Genomic DNA, 23,036 nt, shown 5'->3' on the forward strand with positions numbered 1-23,036 from the left:
CCCTGCCAAGTCCTCCTCTATTTGTTGACGTATCATGTTCCTTAGCAGTGACTTGGGACTTTGGGGGCGGAGGCTCTGTCAGGGTCTCTTGTCCAGCCCCTCCTCTCCCCAGTGCCAGCCAGCAGCCAGTTTTGCAAACAGATGCTTATAGTTTGAAGCAAAGTTCTTAACCTGAGGTAATATTTCTGGGTCTGTAACCTGAAGCGTATGTAACCTGAAGCGTATGTAACCCGAGGTACCACTGTATATCCAAAATTCACCATTAAACTACAAGTGTTATTTCAATCCTACTAACGCTTTTAACTGTTTACAATGATATTTTTTTAAGATAAATTATAAATTTCCCCCATTCCTTATTAAAATTCTGGTCTTCCTGATTTCTGATTCTTCCTGTCATTTTAGCCATTTTGGAATAATCCATCAACTTGATCTGCCATTCTTCTCTGGTCAGGACTTTATCTTCTTTCCATGTCTGGGCCAAGAACATCTGTGCAGCTGTGGTTGCAGATATAAATACCGTATTTTCCCATCTATAAGACGCCCCCCATGTATAAGACACCCCCTATTTGAGGTGACTCAGATTTAAGAAAATGGAGGGAGATGTAATTGTGTATAAGACACCCTCCTAATTTTTTACATTATTTTTTAGTGGGAAAACCTAGTCTTATACATGGAAAATACGGTAATCTTGGCATTTCAGCACCTAGAATTCCTAAAAGAAATACTTTTTAAGGGTTTTTTTTAAAGAAAAAAGTTATTTTAAATTCCCCTCCCAATTCATTATATATCATTTCCCAAAATTCTTTTACTACCTTACATGTCCACCACATATGTTAAAAGGTGCCTTCAGTTTGTGGTTCGCTCTCGGCCTCAGCCACTGCCCTACCCCCCCCACCCCACCCCGCCTCTTTCTGTAGTGCTTGGGCAGTTAGTGGGGCCCACACATTTTTCCCTGGATGCTCTGCCCTCTAACCGCAGCCACTTGGTGGCTGGTTATCCTTGCTCCATGGTGGGAAGATGGCGCTCTGCACATGCACAGAGACACTTCTAACCACTTTGTGATTTCTGGGGCTGAGCACGACAGTGCGGAGCTGTGGGAATGTTCAGGGTGGCAGGAGAGGATATATACAACGTATTGGTGCTGACCTTTAAAGCCCTAAACGGCCTCGGTCCAGTATACCTGAAGGAGTGTATTTACCCTTATTGTTCTGCCCAGACACTGAGGTCCAGCGCCAAGGGCCTTCTGGTGGTTCCCCTACTGCAAGAAGCCAAGTTACAGGGAACCAGGCAGAGGGCCTTCTCAGTAGTGGCACCCGCCCTGTGGAACGCCCTCCCACCAGATGTCAAAGAGAACAACAACTACCAGACTTTTAGAAGACATGTGAAGGCAGCCCTGTTTAGGGAAGCTTTTAATGTTTGATGCATTACTGTATTTTAATATTTTGTTGGAAGCCGCCCAGAGTGGCTGGGGAAGCCCAGCCAGATGGGTGGGGTATAAATAAATTATTATTATTATTATTATTATTATTATTATTATTATTATCCTTCCTAACCTGTGTTAGCAAGTTCCTTTACTAAGCAGAGTGCATTCCCCTTTCTGCAGCAGAAAACTACTTGCAAACTCATGCAAGTTTCTTAAGACAATACGTAATTTGATTCGGCTTGTCCAGATTAAAATGTGTTCTAATATTTTCCTGGCTTGACTGCTTGAATCCCTCCTAAAAGAGTAAAGACACCACATAAGCAATAAAAAGAAAGTTCACTCGTGATCAGACAGAGCACAGTGTGATCCCTGAAGGCAGGCTTTAGGCTTAAAGTTACAAACTTATACTAACAGGTTTATCCCATAAGAGAGATGACCTGGGGGACTGCTTGGCTGGCAGCCAGCAGTTCATTCCAGGAAGTTTGCAGGATGAAAAGAAGATGGAAAAGAGGGAGAGTGGCAGCATGCCTTGGCCTTTTATCAGGTCTGGAAAGGTCACGCCCACCCACTAGTCACATGCAAGGAAAGATGCTCCAAGCCAGGAGGAACAGGAAGTTTAGACTGGCTGGACCAAACATTCCCTTGCATGCCCACTCTAGGAAAACAAGGAATGTTGTACTTGACTGCTCTCAGTGGATTACATCCCACAGGAGCAAATTCCACCCATCTCTAGCCTGCAGGGTCCTGCTTCTGCCTCTGAGTTGCCCGATAAAGATTCAGAAGGTGGGGGTGGAAGGATCCTTCCAGTGGTCAGAGAGGGGGAGCTTCAGTGATTTGCATAGCTCCTTGTCCCACCCTACTCCCGCCAGCCGCCACCACCAATAGGTAGAAAGATAAGATAATCTGCGCCATGGCAATCTCCTTTTGCAGCCCCTTTTGTGAAACTCCCAGGGGCAACTACAGTGGTACCTTGGGTTACATACACTTCAGGTTACATACGCTTCAGGTTACAGACTCCGCTAACCCACAAATAGTACCTCGGGTTAAGAACTTTGCTTCAGGATGAGAACAGAAATCGGGCTCCTGCGGCGCGGTGGCAGCAGGAGGCCCCATTAGCTAAAGTGGTGCTTCAGGTTAACAACAGACCTCTGGAACGAATTAAGTACTTAACCCAAGGTACCACTGTAGTTGACTGCTGTCAGAAACAGAGTGGCAAGCTAGATGGATCTTTGGTCTGATCCCATAAGGCACTTCTTATTGTGTTCATCCTTGCTACAGATTGCTATTAGATCCGCTCAGAACAGGTGTGTGTGTGTGTGTGTGTGTGCGCGCGCACTCCCCTCCTCCATAATAATTTGTATTAGTTTTCAGTTACAATCCAATACAGTGGTACCTCGGGTTAAGAACTTAATTTGTTCCAGTGGTCTGTTCTTAACCTGAAACTGTTTTTAACCTGAGGCACCACTTTAGCTAATGGGGCCTCCTGCTGCCACCGCGCCGCTGGAGCACGATTTCTGTTCTCATCCTGAAGCAAAGTTCTTAACCCGAGGTACTATTTCTGGGTTAGCGGAGTCTGTAACCTGAAGCGTCTGTAACCTGAAGCGTATGTAACCCGAGGTACCACTGTAATAGCCTCATTATAACAATACTAATTTATAAAGCAATTACTAATACCAATCGTTCAAATGCCGAATTATATACCATACTTTCCCATCTGTAACATGCCACCATGTGAATAAGTCGCAAAAGTTGTTGAGATTTTTTGGGGGGAGAATTGCCCAGAGTTGTTGTACTTTTGGGGGGGGGTGATTACCGAGGATTATTTTTTTTGGGGGGGGGCGCAAAATCCACTTCCCGTCTGTCCCCTCGCCAGCAGAAGCTGCCAATCGCCAGCCCAATTGCCGCAGCAGTAACCATGTTTAAAAAGGTTGTTTTAAACATTTTTTCAACTCATTATATATCATTTCCCAGAATTCTTTTACTACCTTACATTTTTACCACATATGATAAAAAGTGCCTTCTTTTTCCTTACATTTACAGTATACATTTGACCCCACCCTGTACATTTTTGCTAATTTACTAGGTGTTAAATACCATCGGCACATCATTTTCATGTACCGTAATTTTCTTTCAATGTGTAACATGCTGTGGACTTTAAATCCCAATTCCATAACAGTAGACCCATTGTAATCAATGGACATGACTAACTTAGGTCTATTAATTTCAGTGCACTGGCTGGAGAACCTCCCAGTGTGTCCCAGCAGAAGGGGACTACGTTGAGTTATTCAGAGTTGAGGACAAAAAAACAACAACCGCTCAGCACATGCTCAGAGAACAGTGCTTCCAACCTATCAATCCTCCCTTGCAGTTGTAGAAAGGCAGGGGTCAGCAAACTTTTTCAGCAAGGGGGCCAGTCCACTATCCCTCAGACCTTGTGTGGGGCCGGACTATATTTTGAGGGGGGGGGATGAATGAATTCCTATGCCCCACAAATAACCCAGAGGTGCATTTTCAATAAAAGCACACATTCTACTCATGTAAAAACACGCTGATTCTCGGACCGTCCGCTGGCCGGATTGAGAAGGCGATTGGGCTGGATCCGGCCCCCAGGGCTTCGTTTACCTACCCATGGGTTAGATCAGGCTTCCTCAACCTTGGCCCTCCAGACGTTTTGAAACTACAATTCCCATCATCCCTGGCCACTGGTCCTGCTAGCTAAGGATCATGGGAGTTGTAGGCCAAAAACATCTGGAGAGCTGAGGTTAAGGAAGCCTGGGATAGATTCAACAAATAGTTGCTCACTAGGGCAGTGTTTCCCAACCTTTTTTGGGCAAAGGCACACTTGTTTCATGAAAAAAATCTCGAGGCACACCACCAATACAGCCCCGTGACGTCAGCGCGCAGCGTCACGCCGGGAGGGACATGAATTGCTAGCAAATTACATAATCACCTCCTTGAGGGCTGGCTCATCTTCTCCGAAGGCAGAACCCCATTAATTAACAGCACAGACTCACACCATAGCCAAGACGAGGGGGGAAAACCTCAGTCATGCACAGTCATGCACATGTGGGGGCTAAATGAGGACGAAGACCGGGCAGAGAGCAGGGTTCAAATCACCCCACCTGGCCAGGACAATCCCTGGGTGCTCCCTTGGGCCACTCGCCTGACCCACCTCGCAGGGCTGTTGTTGCGAGGATAACACGGGGAGAACCACGCGCGCCCCCGGGAGCTCCTTGGAGGAGAAAGCGGGCGATGAATGCAATGCACGAAATATATGAGAGGTGACCAGGTTTTGCAGGTGAGGGGCCCCCGCCAGCCTCTGCTTCCAACACCCGGCGCAACGACGCCGAAGTTTCCCCCCGGGCTCGGCTCGGGGAGCACCGGTGCTCCCCCCGCGGCTCCCCTTCGCCCTCCCGGCTCTCTCTGCCGCCCACTGGGCACCCCCCTCACCTGCCAAGTCCAGAGCGCCGGTGGAAGTTGCATGCATGCATGCAGGGCGCCGTGTTGCCATTGCATTGCACTGCACTCCATGCAACGCCTGCACGCATGCATTGCCTTGCACGCCCGCCAAGGGGTCTCCCCGCGGTCCGATGCGTCCCCTCCGGCGCGGATGCAGCATTGCAAAAATAAAAAACCCCCGACGCAGCCCTACCTGGGGGGCAGCCTCCGCCTCCGCCGCTCCGCCTCCGCGGGGATCCCCGGGCTCCATCCTGCCGCCCGATCTCCGGAGGGCGCAGGCAGGCTGTGCGGGGTCTGCGCGGAAGAGCCCCTGCCCGCCCGGCTGCCGCCGCTGCGCTCATTCCATGGCCGGGAGAAGAGCGCTTCAAATAAAACGCCCGGCCCGCCAGGCCACGCTGGGAAATGTAGTTTGCGCACCCCGCGCGGGCGCGGAGCCCAAGGGCGAGGGGACTACGGATCCCGGCAGCCCCCGCGCCGGGGACAGAGGAGGAGAGGCCGGGTGCAGGGATGGAGGGATGGGTGGGCGAGCGAGTGAGTGAGTGGCAGCCGCCAAGCCTTGGCCGAGAGCCAGGAAGGGCCTCCCCGGAGGAGGAGGAGGAGGGAGGCGCAGAGCGGGAGGGAGGGAGGGAACCCCAGGGGTCATCTAGTGACGGCGCCCCAATCAAAAATTTGACTTAAAAAAAAAATCTTTCAATTTTTAAATTTTTCCCGCAGCACACCAGGCAACATCTCGCGGCACACTAGTGTGCCGCGGAACAGTGGTTGGGAAACACTGCACTAGGGGTAGAGGGAACCTGCCTCCTGTCAGTTTCACCATTTCTGAACTGGCATAAACTTTGACCTAAAGGCTCTTCCACGTAAGCCGAGCTATAGATGTTTCAGAGAACCTAACTCGACCGTACTAATTATATCTCAGGTTATTTGTCATACGTCCAACTGTGAGAGAGCCGGCTGAAAAGGGGATAGCAAAGGCTTTGAAGCATGGTAGGAAAAATTATTTGGGAGAGGTTGGGAAATCCCCTCCTCCTCCTTCATTGCTTGAAAGAGGTGGTATGTGCTTGTGAACACATACTCCTTGCGGGGGGATCTCATTTCAGAAGATACAGGTTGTTATAGGAATGTTAAGGTCTTATATAAAATAAATGTCCATAACTCTACAAGGCAAACACATACAAAAATACAGTGGTAGCTCAGGTTAAGTACTTAATTTGTTCCGGAGGTCCGTACTTAACCTGAAACTGTTCTTAACCTGAAGCACCACTTTAGCTAATGGGGCCTCCTGCTGCTGCTGCACTGCCGGAGCCCAATTTCTGTTCTCATCCTGAAGCAAAGTTCTTAACCTGAAGCACTATTTCTGGGTTAGTGGAGTCTGTAACCTGAAGCGTATGTAACCTGAAGCGTATGTAACCTGAGGTACCACTGTATAAAAACCACATGTCTGGAAACAGTACAGGAAAACAGTCCTAAAGCCATTTTGACTCTTTCAGTCACCTCAAATATTTCTCTGCAAGGAGGAAGGAAATGGAAAAGCCTTCCCATTGTTTCTTTGTTCACAAATCGTCTCTTAAGGGTGTGTCTGTGTATGAATAGGGTGAGCCTGTCACCTGGATTCGGGAATTAAGTAGTTATCATCACAAAAGAGTGGCCAAATGGCCCAGGTATTGCAATCAATGATCCATTATCAGTTATCCTGGCAGACAGGAGGGAAAAAACCAACACACTCAGATTTCTGCTGTAGACCGCTCCTTCTCTGGTGTATGTATGGGTGGTGGTCCAGGGGGCTCCAGGGTGGGCAATTTGAAATGTCTCTATAAGGGCTTGCACACCATTGTTCTGGGTTCCTCCTCTTTGCAATTCCCAATTGCAATTCAATGTATCCCTATCATGTTTTATGATTTTCCTGATATTGTAAGTGAGCCGGAACTGGTCTGTGGCCATAATAATAAATTCATTCATTCACCCCTTTCCTTCCTCCTTGCAGATAAATATTTGAGTTCAATTTGGGAGGGTCAAAATGGCTTCAGGATTGTTCTCCTGTACTATTTCAGACAGGTGGTTTATATACTTATGTATGTGTTTGCTTTGTACATTTATGAACATTTATTCTAAGGGACGCGGGTGGCGCTGTGGGTTAAACCACAGAGCTTAGGACTTGCCGATCAGAAGGTCAGTGGTTCGAATCCCCGCGACGGGGTGAGACCCCGTTGCTCGGTCCCTGCTCCTGCCAACCTAGCAGTTCAAAAGCATGTCAAAGTGCAAGTAGATAAATAGGTACCGCTCCAGCGGGAAGGTAAACGATGTTTCCGTGCGCAGCTCTGGTTTGCCAGAAGCGGCTTAGTCATGCTGGCCACATGACCTGGAAGCTGTACGCCAGCTCCCTTGGCCAATAAAGCGAGATGAGCGCCGCAACTCCAGAGTCAGCCACGACTGGACCTAATGGTCAGGGGTCCCTTTACCTTTACTATTCTATATTTGAGACCTTAGAATTCTTATAACACAAGGGAGGTGTTCATGGTGAATTCCGGCACCTCTTTTTCTAGAAAAATAGCACTGGTCGTCCTTTTAATCGGAGAAATGTTGGAGGGTATGCTGTTGTGGGCTGCTGCTTGCAGCTGGGGAGGATGTACTTAATGCCCTGATATCCAGTCATTTGTTCATTGTAATAGATATCGGCCCATGATTGAACATCGCTTGGTGGCACTCATACACCCTGCATAAAATCTAATGTCCTTCTAGACTGTCGCTCTCTTCCTTTGCTCTTCTCAGAAGCCTCTCTCAGATGGGACTGAGTCGTCCATATGCAGCACTGTTGATTATAAGCCCCCGGACCCTGAGGAGGAGGTAGCTGTGGCTGAAGAGGATGCCGAGAATGATGAGCCAGAGGAATGCTTCACTGAAGGTAAGGTGGCCAGGCAGCAGCACGGGTCTTCTGGGAAGGACTTGAATATAGCCATGCTCTGCTCCGGTACATGTGAAGAAGAGAGCACATAATGCTTTGGCTTGAGAGAGTCAGTGTGGTGTAGTGGTTAAGAGCTGTGGACTCGTAATCTGGTGAACCGGGTTCGATTCCCCGCTCCTCCACATGCAGCTGCTGGGTGACCTTCTCTGAAGTCTCACAGCCTCACTCACCTCACCGAGTGTTTGTTGTGGGGAAGGAAGGGAAAGGAGATTGTTAGCCGCTTTGAGACTCCTTCGGGTAGTGATAAAGCGGGATATCAAATTCAAATTCCTCCTCCTCCTCCTCCTCTTCTTCATTTTCTTCTTCTTCTTCTGTTTAGGGAAGCTTTTAATATTTGATGCATTACTGTATTTTAATATTTTGTTGGAAGCCGCCCAGAGTGGCTGGGGATGCCCAGCCAGATGGGCGGGGTATAAATAATAATAAAATTATTATTATTATTATTATTATTATTATTATTATTATTAACCGACAGGGCCCAGGCCCAGAACTTGCTTTCATTGTTAAACAGCCTTAGAGTACATGACAAAGTAACAGAAAAGAGAATGTTCTCGCGCATGTGCAGGGTTTTTTTCAAGTCTGCAAACCAGACATCATTAATTAGTTGGGTGGTTTTTGTTTTTGTTTGCATTTCCTTTTCATTGAGATGACAGCACGTTATATAAACAGTTACATAACATACGTTAAACAGCAGGCAACGAGTTAAATAGGATAGCGTTGGGCAGAAACCAAACTGCAGCAAAATGGAAACAGCGCTGGCTGTGGCAGGTACAGGTCAGAATGGAAAGTGCAGCTTTCTTCTATTCCTAGCTGTGTGGGCTTACTATTGGCATGTCTCTACCTGCAGCCTGTGTCCGGAGATGCCCTTGCCTCTACGTTGACGTCAAGACAGAGAAGGGGGAGAAGTGGTGGAATCTCCGGAAGACGTGTTTCAAGATTGTGGAGCACAACTGGTTCGAGACGTTCATCATCCTCATGATCCTCCTTAGCAGTGGAGCCCTGGTAAGTAAGAGCCACCTTGCCAACAAAGGTCCGTATAGTTAAAGCCATGGTTTTCCCAGTAGTGATGTATGGAAGTGAGAGCTGGACCATAAAGAAGGCTGATGGCCGAAGAATTGATGCTTTTGAATTATGGTGCTGGAGGAGACGCTTGAGAGTCCCATGGACTGCAAGAAGATCAAACTGATCCATTCTGAAGGAAATCAGTCCTGAGTGCTCACTGGAAGGACAGATCCTGAAGCTGAGGCTCCAAGGCTTTGGCCACCTCATGAGAAGAGAAGACTCCCTGGAAAAGACCCTGATGTTGGGAAAGATGGAGGGCACAAGGAAAAGGGGACGACAGAGGACGGGATGGTTGGACAGTGTTCTCAAAGCTACCAGCATGAGTCTGACCAAACTGTGGGAGGCAGTGGAAGACAGGAGTGCCTGGCGTGCTCTGGTCCAGGGGGTCACGAAGAGTCGGATACGACTAAACGACTAAACAACAACACCCCTTAGGGAGGAAGGGCAGTGGTTTAAAATTGCTCCGAAAAGAGAGGGCAAAGTATTAGACATGGTTGTTCAGGAATCCCGTCCCACATATCTTCCTGGACGAATGAAGAAAAGAGATCTCACTTTAGTTCCAACAGGGCTTTCAAGGCCTGTGACACAGAAGAAGGAACAAGCTTGCTTTCTCCTGCTCTGGAGGGTAGGACTTGAACCAACGGCTTCAAGTTACAAGAAAGGAGTTTCCGACTGTCAGGTGTGTGTGCAGGAGCCAGGCCCTGTGACCAATAGGACTTTGCAGGACTGGGGCCTTCCTAAGTTTGTTCTGAAGAGGCAAGGTGAGGCCGATTGGTAACTCACAGCACCTGGTGGTGAAGGAATGGGTTTCCCAAACCCAAAACTGACTGTGCAGGGAGTTTGAAACTGCACCAAAATCCCTATTTTTCCTTAGCTAAAATGCTTTAACTTGAGCTCTTAAGCCAAAACCCAGCTGTATAAACAAACCCATTCCTTCAGTGGCAAGAGCTAGGAAGGGATATAAGGCCAGCATTTCCCTTCGGCTCTTTGCCACAGCAACATGCTTCCTGCCTTGCCGCGTTTGGCTTCTTGCTTCCTGATCCTTGAACCTCGGCTTCTTGACTCCTTGCTTTCTGACCCTTGGACTCTTGGCTTCTTGACTCCTGGCTCTCTGACCCTTGGACTCTTGGCTTCCTGGCTTCTGGACCCCCATTCCTGCTCCCACCCCGCCATCTTGCCCCTGGTCCTGACGTCCCCTGCCGGGACTTGGATCACCCGTGAACCGGACTGTGACACCGACAAAACATGCAGAAAAGCTTTCTGACAGTAAGAGCTGTTCCGTAGTGGAAAGGTCTCCCTCCAGAGGTTGTGGACTCTTCCTTCCTTGGAGGTTGGACGGCCATCTGTCATGGATGCTTTAGCTGAGATTCCTGGACTAGATGACTCTCTGGGTACCTTCCAACTCTATGATTCTAGGGTTCTTCTCAAATAAGTTGCTAGTGGGTGTGATCTCTGACCTCATTGCTTCCAAGTGGGTGTCTCCTCATGCTACCCAAGCATTGCTTTTCCACTATAAACGGCAAATGGAATTGCACTTGACTTTTCACACCTGGGAGAGGGTTGTCCTTTGTTTTGTTTTGTTATATACATCCCACTGTGTTCTGTCCACACTGGGAGGCATGGCATAATCAGAGAGAGAGAGAGAGAGAGAGAGAGCGCAATGAATCACACTGGTTTCATGGTTGGTATTCTGTCCTGAAATACACCCAACATGGATAGCTGGCCCTGATGATTACTTGAGATTCCCGACCCCTATGGTTGTAATTCGTGGGCAATCATTTAATTTTATCCTGATTCTTATTTTTAACCTGTATTTTAATGTACCGTACTTTTTGCTCTATAAGACTCACTTTTTCCCTCCTAAAAAGTAAGGGGAAATGTGTGTGCGTCTTATGGAGCGAATGCAGGCTTCGCAGCTATCCCAGAAGCCAGAACAGCAAGAGGGATTGCTGCTTTCACTGCACAGCGATCCCTCTTGCTGTTCTGGCTTCTGAGATTCAGAATATTTTTTTCCTTGTTTTCCTCCTCCAAAAACTCTGTGCGTCTTGTGGTCTGGTGCGTCTTATAGAGCAAAAGATACGGTGTTTGATGTTAGCTGCCCTGAGCCCAGTCTTGGCCGGGGAGGGTGGTGTATAAATAAAAAATTATTTACTTACTTACCCACATGGGTGGGTTGCAGAGAAGGTTTCCCCAGATAATTCTGAGCCTCTTCCTCTTTCAGGCTTTCGAAGACATCTACATAGAGCGTCGTCGGACCATCCGCATCATCTTGGAATATGCTGACAAGGTCTTCTCGTATGTTTTCGTTATCGAGATGCTTCTCAAGTGGGTGGCCTATGGATTCAAAGTCTACTTCACCAATGCCTGGTGCTGGCTGGATTTCCTCATTGTTGACGTAAGTTGCGGCTTGAGGGGGAGGGAGTTTGAGACAGGAGTCCGTTTTTAGTATCGTTGCTGGCTACCCCAATCTCTGCCAAGAGGCGAAAATTCCAGGGGTCTTAACTGGGGTTTGTGTGGGGAAAATGAGCCACAGTGGAGGCTGTTGTGCAGACATAGGCAAACTCGGCCCTCCAGATCCCTTGAGACTACAGTTCCCATCATCCCTGACCAATGGTCCTGTTAGCTAGGGATAATGGGAGTTGTAGTCCCAAAACAGCTGGAGGGCCGAGTTTGCCTATGCCTGCTGTAGTGTCTTTATGAAATATGGCTTATTTACACATATTGACTCCTGAGTCTGGATGGAGAAAGGGTTCTGAGCTTCACATCTCACAAGGGACTTGCTGCCCACAGAAGCGCAGCACTGAATTCGAAAGAAGCCAAGACCGCATCCCTGTGTCTCCTCTACACAGCTTGTCCGTCCCTCAGCCTGTATGGCCTCAGGCCCCACCCTTCTTCTTCCCCAAAACCCTTGCTAAAAACACAACCCAAGCATTGGGTAAGAAGGACGCTTTTTCCTGTGGAGACATCACACTGCCTTTAATCCTGGCAGCCTCCCCCTCCCAACCCTGCTGTTGTCTTTTGCTAACAAACACACAGTTGCAAACCCATCACAGTATTAACCGTAGAAGCTGGCTGACAAAATTTGATTCTGGCAGCAGATGTTATATGTATCCGTCTCAAAGACTGGTCCCAAAACATGGGCCGCTAAATGGGTAACCATGTTCCTTCTTGTGGATATTTTAAGGATGTTTGACAAGAAACTTGGATCCTGACCAGGGATCCTTTCGGTGGTCTCTCTTATCGTGCTTGCCAGCTTTGTCCGTAAGCGTTCTGCTTTCTCTACCAGGTCTCCCTCATCAGCTTGACAGCAAACTGGATGGGCTATTCGGAGCTGGGGGCAATCAAATCCCTGAGGACGCTCCGTGCTCTGAGACCCCTTCGGGCTTTGTCCAGATTTGAAGGCATGAGGGTAAGTTTTGTGTGGCGTCCCGAGGTTTTGCTCCCCACTCCCCCCCCCCCGAGTGGTGAGGATTTCACAGAGTGAGGACTTCGTGTCTCTTGGAAGGAGGTTGTGGGGCTCAGGCTAGCCTCAGAAACGTGTCCTTTGAGCAGCGGTTTCTGGTGCCTAATTTATTTAAAGATCTTTGCATCCCCAAGGGGGACGCAGGTGGCACTGTGGGTTAAACCACAGAGCCTAGGACTTGCCGATCAGAAGGTCAGCGGTTCGAATCCCCGCGATGGGGTGAGCTCCCGTTGCTCGGTCCCTGCTCCTGCCAACCTTGCAGTTCCAAAGCATATCAAAGTGCAAGTAGATAAATAGGTACCACTCCGGCGGGAAGGTAACCGTCGTTTCCATGCACTGCTCTGTTCGCCAGAAGCGGCTTGGTCATGCTGGCCACATGACCCGGAAGCTGTACGCCGGCTCCCTCGGCCAATAAAGCGAGATGAGCGTCGCAACTCCAGAGTCAGCCACGACTGGACCTAATGGTCAGGGGTCTTCAAGGAGCTCATAATAGTGGCCACAGAGTTGTTTCTCCCATTCTAACCTTGCAACAACGCCCAAGTGATAAGCCAGCATGAGAGAGAGTGACTGCCCAAGGTTATCCAGGGACTATGGATGAATGGGGATGAGAAACCAGGTCTTCCCAGTCAGAAAGTGTGAGGCAAAAGCTAAGTGTGGGCGAGCCTAGAGTCTTGAATGTTTCCAGTACACTGGATGGCGTCACATCTCACGGGTGAAGGGTGTGCTATTACATCCATATGTGCAGAATATTCTCCACTCCATTATGGCACTGAAAACAGGTTCTGGAGCTCATCCCTGGCAATTCCTGCTTCGGACAACCCTATAAACTTTTGGTAGCTCTGAGGATCATTCCCACTTACCGTATTGGCCCGAATATAAGCTGCACCCGCAAAGAAGCCACACGTTTAAAATTCAAGGGGGGGGGGAGAGAAAAAAGACAATACCAGAATATAAGCCGCTCCCTTCAAATTCCGCAGGCACTTACACCCCTAAATGGCAAATGTAGAAGAAAACTACAGCAATATCGTAAAAGCCAATTTTTGTAAGGTGGCGAATTTAAGCCACGCTTTAACTTTTCAGTTGGAATTTGGTGAAAAAAGTGTGGCTTATATTCGGGCCAATAGGGTATGAATGTTGTTGAATTTCCGATAAGCTGATATACTACCTTCTTGCCTTTTCTAGCCTACAAGCAATATAATTTGAAAAACCTCTAAATGTGGAATTTAATTTAAAGTTTGTTTGTAAAAAAGAAGATGGCTGTGTTCTGCATTTGTGAAAAGCAAAAAATTAGTTTCGGCATCACTTTGGTTAAAGCGCCTCTTTCTCTGGGAGCCAGGTGGTCGTGAATGCCCTTCTGGGAGCCATCCCTTCCATCATGAACGTCCTCTTGGTCTGCCTGATATTCTGGCTCATCTTCAGCATTATGGGGGTCAACCTCTTCGCAGGGAAGTATTATCGCTGCATCAATACCACCACGGGCGACTACTTCGAGCTCTCCGTGGTGAACAACAAGAGCGATTGCATGACTCTCCTCGACGTTTACAATGCCACGGATGTCCGCTGGGTCAACGTCAAGGTCAATTTTGACAATGTGGGCATGGGATACCTCTCCCTTTTGCAGGTGGTGAGTGTACCTCCTTCTCTGCCTGCTAGGGGCCTCCTTTGAATACGCTTCTTCTGAGGACTTTTCTCCCATCATGCCTTGCAAGGAGGAAAAACCCCACCGCCATGTCTATGTCAATGTGGCAATGTCCTTCAGACTGTATCCAGACTTCTCCCTGGTGGTTTGCTGCGGTTATAAGAGAAAACTGCTCCTTTTCACTTATGGGGTATTCCGGAGCCCGTATAGAGTCCTTAAGTGGGTTCCCTATAGGTAGGAGAAAATAACAGAGGCCAAGCAGAATATATTGAGAAGCAAAGCGGCTAGTAAGCCTGATTTTTATTCAAGGAGCTGTTGCAACAGGGTCCCCACTCACCACACGCAGGAGGAAGGAGAACCCTGAACAATGGTGCACAAGCCCTTATATAGACTTTTGAAATTGCCCACCCTGTAGCCCACGACCACCCCCAAAACATACATACATCACAGAAGGATGTATGCTGCGGTCTACAGCAGAAATCCTGTCTGCCAGGATATCTGATAATGGTCACTGGTTGCATTACCTGAGCAGCCTGACCATTCTTTTGTGATTTTTAATACTTTAGTTCCTGAGTCCAGGTCACAGGCTCACCCTATTCATACACAAAGACTCCCTTCAGACAGGATTTGCAAGCAAAAAGACAATGGGAAGGCTTTCCCCATTTGCCTCCCTTACTGCAGAGGAATATTTGAGGATGTTGGGAGAGTCAAAATGGCTTCAGGATCGCTCTCCTGTACTATCTCAGACACATGGTTCATATATGTGTGCATTTATGTATATTTATTCTATATCTGAGACCTTAAAATTCTTATAACACTGTGATGCCTACTCATTGGTGAGGCACATTCGTCCTAATTTCGGGTTACTCAATGGCAACTGCACAATATATTTGGGGCGCACAGCCCAGTCCCCATTTGGTGCACCCCCTCTCAAACTCTATCTTGTGCAGGGTCATCTTAACCGTAGGCCTTAGGGGTGCTGGGCACCCAGGTGCCCGGCTCTCAGGGGCGCCAGGCCGAGAGTCTGGGGCCCAAGAGTTGGAATCTGGGGAAGAGCCTGCCCGTTGGAGCTCTTCTGCTGCAGGCAGCTCTCCGCCATGAGTTTGGGGGCAAGCGAGCCAGTGGGGCACTGAGGCAGGTGGCTGGTTCTGCCCTCCTGCGCGCCTGGGATTGGCGTAGGGCAGTGGAGAGGCCTGCCCAGAGTGCTTTTCTGTGCCCATGGCCTCTTCTGCTGCGGGCGGCGCTCTGCCACGAGTTTGGGGGCAAGCAAACCAGTGGGTCGCTGAGGCGGGTGGCTGGCTGGCTGTGCCTTCCTGCGCACCTGGGATTGGCATAGGGCTGTGGAGAGGCCAGAGGCCTGCCCTTAGCGCTCCTCTGTGCCCTGCTCTGCGTGCCTTGATGGCCTGCCCAGAGCATGCTGCCCCCCCCCCCAAATAAAGGCCGACAACTCTGGGCAATGGGGGGGCACCAGGCAGATTTTTTGCACCCTGGCGCCACACATGCTTAAGACAGCCCTGATCTTGTGGATCAAGTGCTTTAAGAACCTAGCAGTAAGACCCCACCTCTGCCGGGCACCACAATGAGTTTATCCTTCTGCGTTCCTCGTAGGCCACATTCAAGGGCTGGATGGACATCATGTACGCAGCCGTCGACTCCCGTGAGGTAATTCTGGGCTGAGGAGGAGGTGTTTGCTCAGTGCCACAGGCCTGTTGTAGGGGCAACCGGGTCTGGCCTGCACAATGGGGGAGGCGGGGGGCCCGACCGCAAGAGAGGGTCTCTTCTCAACCTCTTCTCTGACCTCCCAGGTTGAGGAGCAGCCCGAATACGAAGTGAACCTCTACATGTACATCTATTTTGTCATCTTCATCATCTTTGGGGCTTTCTTCACTCTCAACCTTTTCATCGGCGTCATCATCGACAACTTCAACCAGCAGAAGAAAAAGATAAGTGTCTCTTGGCTTTGGGTTTCAGCTGCGGGCGTCACTGTCAGTGGGCACCTCCCGCAGCAATAAAATTGGACTTTGAGGCACCATTCAGACATTTCTCTTTGAGTAGAATGACTCCCGCGTGCTATTTGGAAGTGATGCCCACGTTGTCATTGAAATTCTACTCAGTATTGATCCAGAGTAGATTCTAATGTATAGTAAGCAGAGTAAAAACCTAAACACGTTGCAGGATTCACCCCAAAATAGACCAGAGGCAATTAATATTTCATCCAGCAGAGCTTTACTGCTACTGAAGGCAAATGAGCAAAATGGTCGCAAATCCAATACATTCAGGATTGGCACTGTCCATAGGAAATCCAGTTGCACCAGACCTGACTTAAACAATAACTTATAATAAGTCTAAACCTTAACACTACATACAGAATACCACACCAGAAGGAAAAGAGATAGAAAGAGAAAGTGAAACCTAGGGTCCTTCTGGCCTATTTTTGTAGTCAGCATGACCTTGACAGAAAGAGATAACAGAACCAGTTTAAGCCAGCTGTACTCGGCTTCTCTGAAGGAATAACCCAAACATTATGAAGTTTCTTTCACACAGAGAAGCTTCCAGAAGCTTCCAGAACTCTCTTGAATTACATAAAGTAGGGAAGATCTCTACACATCAGATCAATATTTTCTGCACTAAGAAATGCAAGCTGACACACACAGCTCCGATTACAGGAGTCAGTATCTGGTGCAGATTTCAGGGGCATCAGCTCGGACCAGTTCACACAGGTGGTTTTTGAGGTGGAAGCCCACCTTGATAATGAGCTTGGGTACCAAATCTGAGCTCCACAGTCAGGCCTGGATTGTATTCTCTCAGTGCCGGGACTCTCTCACAGAGCATGTGCAGATCAGAGGGATTAACTTGAACCAAGCCTCATGCCTCACCAGTTTCTGTGCCAGAAGTAAAACTTCCCAAAGTAGCAAAGAGCATAGAAAGTGGGGGAAGAGGAGACTCATGAGGAAAATAGGCTTTGTAGACAACATAGCCAGCTGGGGTTCCCCCGCAAATGTACATGGAATCAGGGTTGGGGGGTGATTTAGTAGGCCACCTGTTCCATCCTCCCTACTCAATGAAAAGGAATCTTGAATCTAGAATTATAGCCCTCTTAGAGCTATAATTCCCAGCACCCTTCATAAACTACAATTCCCATGATTATTTTTGACACACACACACACACACACACACACACACACACACACACTGCCCATTGAAAACGTGATTTCCCCCAAAGAATCATGGGAACTGTAGTTTAAGGTTGCTGGGAATTGTGACTCTGTAAGGAGTAAACTATAGTCCCTGTGATTCTTTTTATGGGGGGGGGGCGGTGGAGTCATGTACTCTAGATATATGTTTAAATGTTCTTTAAATGTATGCTGTGGGTGTGACCTCTGTAGGGAGCAATGTGCTTCCATCAGCTGCTTCAAGACATTCAGTAATGTGAGAGCCCATATCCTTAAGCAACAGGCTTTCAAAAATGGTGGAATCATAGAATTGCAGAGGGACCTTGTGGGTCATCTAGTCCAACCCCCACTGTGCTTTCATTGAATCAAGACATTTCTAAACAGAGACAGCTACATATTCCCTGGACCTCTGGTTAGCCGCAGGCACTTGTGTGTTGCATCAGGGAAGGAAACCGCCTGCCCTCTGAAAGAACAACTTTTCACTTTCCTGGGCCCTTCTTTTAATAGACTGAAGTGGTTTGGCAGGGAGAAGGGAGAAGATGGCCAAGGCCATTTTTGGGACTGGGCCAATCAAAGACAGCTCTGGAGCAGGGCTTAGAGCAGCCGGTTAGATACGTCTTTCCTTAGTTTAAGCCCAAGACTTAAGACCACAATAGAGTAGCCTGGCAACAACAGGGATCTTTCTAGAAATCCAAAGCTCTCACAGGACACTGACAAGTGAGTTAGCATCATTTGGCAGGATGGAAGTGAGGGGAAGCGTTTGAGGCTTCTGCTGTCGAGCGACAGACTGATTGACAGAAAAATAAACTAGCGCGCATGAACAAGGCATAGCTGTCAACTTACAGATTTGAAAATAAGGGACCAGCAGCCTCGAAAATAAGGGATCAGCAGCCAAAATAAGGGATTTTAGTCAACCAGCAGCCAAACAAAGCCTCACATGGTGGTTCCCATAGCACAGCAACCCGGCAAAGGGGATGCAGCAAGGAAAACCACCGTCACCTCTCCGCTGGGAAGCGCTGAGCAAAGGCGAGTCCCCAGGCAACGTGGCCGATTTGATCAGCACAAGGCATGCAAGCTCCACCCCCCAGTCATTCTTAGACTCCTTATTGGGTGAGCAACGCAGCCAAGCAACACAGTTGGAGCCTCCCTCCTCCCTGGCCGGCAGGGAGGGAGGGAGAGGAGCTGCTTCCTTTGAAACCCAGGAAATTTAAGGGACATCATCAATAAGGGACAGCAGCGGGACACAGCGCTGGGATAAGGGACTTTCCCGCCAAATAAGGGACGGTTGACAGCTAGGGAACAAGGCAGGAGACTTGTTGCGAGTGGAAGGCAGGGAGGGGAGTTTGGGTGTTTGGAAAAGATGGAGGCGGTCAAGCGAAATTGACCAAACTCTATAAATCCAGCCCAGTTACCATCGCTCAGCATCAGAAATTAAAAGGCAGTTTCTGTGGTTCACTCTGAGCCCTGGAAACTGGGTGTGAAGTGGGGCTGTGAAGTGGAAACCTTCCGTGGGTCTTGGGCACTGCAACAGACGACTTCCTCCCATGTCTAATAAGTTGTGATTCCCTTTTTTACTTTGGAGGAAAGGACATCTTCATGACAGAGGAACAAAAGAAATACTACAATGCCATGAAGAAGCTAGGCTCAAAAAAGCCGCAGAAACCCATCCCAAGGCCTCAGGTATTTATTTGCTTAAATAATGAGAAGCCACCTTTCTGGTCCAAGGTAGCTGACAGTAACTGCACCCTAAACCACAATATAATATAATACAGTGCACCGTAACGAAGGCTTGAGTCTGGCATGTTGTATGATGTTGGGTTTTATGGTTACACATTTTTTCAAAGCACAAAACCCAGCAACGTATTAGAACATAAATCGGTACGAAACAATTTCCAAGCCACAGCAGTAAAAAGCAATAAAGCTAGCAGAATGTGCAGAAGACCCATATCAGTTAAAGCCAGCGGAAATGGTGTGTGAGAAATTATACCAAGGCAACTAATTCAAATGTAATTTGCAGCAAGTACAGCCACAGTATAATAATAATAATAATAATAATAATAATAATAATAATAATAATTTTTTATTTATACCCCGCCTTTCCTGGTTCAAAAACCGGGCTCAGGACGGCTAACAACAAATTCAAAACACATTAAAACACTTAATTATAAAAAGCAGTATAAAATACAGTATAAAAACATGAATAACAATAAAATTCAAAAATCGATTAGATAATCCACAGGGCTAGTTGGCTGAATTTGTCCTACTTGGGCCAGCGAGGAGGCCAGGGGAGAATTAGCTGTGCGGTCTCAGAGCAGGTGATTGTCATAAAAGGGGAGGGGGGAAGGAAGATAAGGGAAATAAAAGATCAGGCTGAATTCAAATTAAAGGCCAGGCAGAATAGCTCTGTCTTACAGGCCTGACGGAAGGATGATGAATCCTGAAGGGCCCTAGTCTCATGGGACAGAGCATTCCACCAGGTCGGAGCCATCACTGAAAAGGCCCTGGCCCTGGTGGAGGATAGTCTTAACTTCCTTAAGGCCCTGTTAAGTGGCTTTTTGTCCATTGCATTGAGAGATCTCGTATTCCGGCACCCACAGAGCCAGAGTTGCATGATGCCCAACATTCATTTGCTCACAATAGGACAGTTTCCTTTACATGATGTGTGAACAAGAGATCCTCCTTTTATGTGCTGAGCCAAGATTGCTGCAGGAAAGGGAATGCAGGGCTCTGGGCGTCGTGACAACAGAGGATGTGTACACCTGTCTGCAGATAGTGTGCACCCCTGATGTTGTTGCAGATCTTTGTAAATCTATTTGGAACAAGGGAGGGAGTGGGGAAGGGGAGACCTGGGATTCCTTCCCAGGCAATCTCCATCTGTTCTCCAAACCTGCAGCCTTCCCATTTTTCCTTCTCTCTCCTTTGCTTCCCAATTTCTGCTGAGATCAAAGTCCCTCGACTCCCCACTGTTTCCTTCCTTTTTTATTTTACTTTAAAGCTTTTTATTTTTACTTTATTGAAAAATGCAAACTGAAACACCCCTGCTTTCTTGAGCCAGCCTATGATTTCTTTTTTCTTAGCGCCGTGTATTTTCTGCCCATGAGGTTATCTAGGCTGCAAAAAGAAAGAAAGAAAGGAAATACAGTTTTTATTTAAACAAATTCTTTTGAAACAAATAAACAAATGAAACTACACATAGTGTTTCTACTTACAATTCATAAGAGTCTTATTCACAGAATCACCATTCTTCTTTTGGACCAATCAGGGAATTTGTATCCTGCTGGTTGTTAATGACCACAGACGTCTGCTAAAAGTGGTCCTGAGAACGGCTAAGGAAAGCCAAAGGAGGCAAGTGTCTGTCTGAAAGGATCAGAGGACAAACTTTCAGTTTGCCACAGAGCTTTTAACCTTTCCTCATGGTTAGGGCAGTATAAACAAACCTTATGTGCATTTACATAACAGAAGGCTCAGAAATTAAAAAGCAAAAACAACTGCCTCCTTCCTTCCTTCCTTCCTTCCTTCCTTCCTTCCTTCCTTCCTTCCTTCCTTCCTTCCTTCCTTCCTTCCTTTTCTATCCTGCAGCTCTTCCAAAGAGCTCAAAGGTAGTGAGTAATTCATGGGTTGTTCTCTATGTTACTTTTATAATAATAATAATAATAATAATAATAATAATAATAATAATATTTATTTATACCCTGCCCTCCCCAGCCAAGACCGGGCTCAGGGCAGCTAATACCCGATATAAAAACAAATTGGTTGAAATACAACTTAAAAACAAGATTAAAATACAACATCAAAACAGTAAAATACAGCCTCATAGCAGGGTCTCCCAAACTTGGGTCCTCCGCTGTTGTTGGGCTACAACTCCAACCATCCCTGACCACTGGTCCTGCTAACTAGAGATGATGGGAGTTGTCGTCCAAAAATAGCAGGAGTTCCGAGTTTGGGAAACCCTGTTTTATAGCAACCTTGCTGGCTTGATTAGACTGAGAGGTGGTTCCTTGCCTCAAATCATCTCAGTGAGGTTCCTATTCAGCCAGGGGTGTTCTCAGACCAAGTCCAGCACACTGCCCTGTTATTCCACACAAAAAGTTTTTGGAGCACACATACATTCTTAGATCATGTTCCATGGGGTTGGATGCCGGGCGATTATTTTCCCATTTCTTTGCCCGTTTGAACATTCTTGTGTGGGGTTTTCTCCTCCATTTCTCTTCTCTTCTCTTCCCTCGTCTGTCTCTGCCCGTATGTCTTTGTCCCTCTCCTGTGTGTCTCTTCTCTCACACCTGTGCCTGCCTGCCTGCCTTCCACCTTACTAAAGAACAAATACCAAGCGATGATCTTTGACTTTGTGACCCAACAAGCCTTTGATATAGTCATCATGATCCTCATTTGTCTTAACATGGTGACGATGATGGTGGAAACAGACGACCAAAGCGAAACCAAGATAAACATCCTCTTTCAAATCAACCTGATCTTCATTGTCATCTTCACGGCCGAGTGCTTCCTCAAGATGATTGCCCTGCGGTACTACTTCTTCACGGTCGGCTGGAACATCTTTGATTTCGTCGTGGTCATTATCTCCATCATAGGTGAGGATAATATGAAGGTGGCTCTTAAATCTGACAAAATCTGAAAATGTGAAGGTAACTCTTAAATCTGACAAACAAATTGTCCAGTAGCACCTTAGAGACCAACTAAGTTTGTTCTTGATGCTACTGGACATATATACTGTATATATACAGTGGTACCTCGGGTTACATGGGACGCGCGTAGCGCTGTGGGTTAAACCACAAAGCCTAGGACTTGCTGATCAGAAGGTTGGCGGTTTGAATCCCCGTGATGGGGTGAGCTCCTGTTGCTCGGTCCCTGCTCCTGCCAACCTAGCAGTTCGAAAGCACAAAGTGCAAGTAGATAAATAGGTACCGCTCTGGTGGGATGGTAAACGACGTTTCCGTGCGCTGCTCTGATTCGCCAGAAGCGGCTTAGTCATGCTGGCCACATGACCCAGAAGCTGTATGCCAGCTCCCTCGGCCAATAAAGCGAGATGAGTGCTGCAACCCCAGAGTCGGCCACAACTGGACCTAATGGTCAGGGGTTCCTTTACCTTTACCTCGGGTTACAGACGCTTCAGGTTACAGATGCTTCAGGTTACAGACTCCACTAACGCAGAAATAGTACCTCAGGTTAAGAACTTTGCTTCAGGATGAGAACAGAAATCACGCAGTGGCGGTGCAGCGGCAGCAGGAGGCCCCCTCAGCTAAAGTGCTTCAGGTTAAGAACGGACCTACGGAACGAATTAAGTTCTTAACCCGAGGTACCACTGTATATATATTGACTGTGTCAGACCATCACGGCTACCTACCTGAATCTTAAATCTGACAGTAGGCATGATGGGGAATAGTAGGGCAGAGGCGTTCAGCAGAGTAGCGGGGGTAACATAGGAGCATCTTTACCACGTTCAGCATAGAAGCACATTTTTCTCTCTTTAGAGAAATCTTATTCTGTAGCTCAGCAGTGGGCAGAGGCGCCAGCTTCTCCAGCTGATCTTCAGGGGCCCAGCGTGACGTCGCCCGATGTCCCAACATCCTGATGCCTTGATGTTGCACACGCAACATTGTACTACGCCCTCTGAATGTTGAGGGGGCCTGGCGAACAAAAACCGGGGGACCAAAACTGCCTCAGCCCCTAGGAGTTGGCACCTATGGTGGTGGGGAACCTTCAGCCTGTGAGCCTGCCAGGCTTCTACCAAAGAAAGAAGAATGGAGGATCAGTGGCGTAGCGTGGGTTGTCAGCACCCGGGGCAAGGCAAGTAATTTGCACCCCCTAACCCATGGATTTGCGCCCCCTAACCCATGGATTTG

The 23,036-nt window shown here is 47.9% G+C and overlaps 1 protein-coding gene across 1 annotated transcript in view; it reads left to right on the forward strand.

The window, feature by feature from the left end:
* The window catches only part of LOC309354062 (sodium channel protein type 4 subunit alpha-like), a 52,062-nt gene that overhangs the window by 24,228 nt on the left and 4,798 nt on the right, over positions 1–23,036 (forward strand). The window contains exons 6-14 of the mRNA XM_081883812.1: positions 7,649–7,781; positions 8,689–8,843; positions 11,125–11,298; positions 12,190–12,312; positions 13,703–13,990; positions 15,614–15,667; positions 15,811–15,948; positions 18,754–18,858; positions 21,494–21,764. Coding sequence (XP_081739938.1) covers positions 7,649–7,781; positions 8,689–8,843; positions 11,125–11,298; positions 12,190–12,312; positions 13,703–13,990; positions 15,614–15,667; positions 15,811–15,948; positions 18,754–18,858; positions 21,494–21,764 — 1,441 coding nt within the window. The remainder of the gene's footprint in view (positions 1–7,648; positions 7,782–8,688; positions 8,844–11,124; positions 11,299–12,189; positions 12,313–13,702; positions 13,991–15,613; positions 15,668–15,810; positions 15,949–18,753; positions 18,859–21,493; positions 21,765–23,036) is intronic.

This window comes from Podarcis melisellensis (genome assembly GCF_964234715.1).
Source record: "Podarcis melisellensis genome assembly, chromosome: 13".
Classification (NCBI taxonomy): Eukaryota; Metazoa; Chordata; class Lepidosauria; order Squamata; family Lacertidae; genus Podarcis; species Podarcis melisellensis.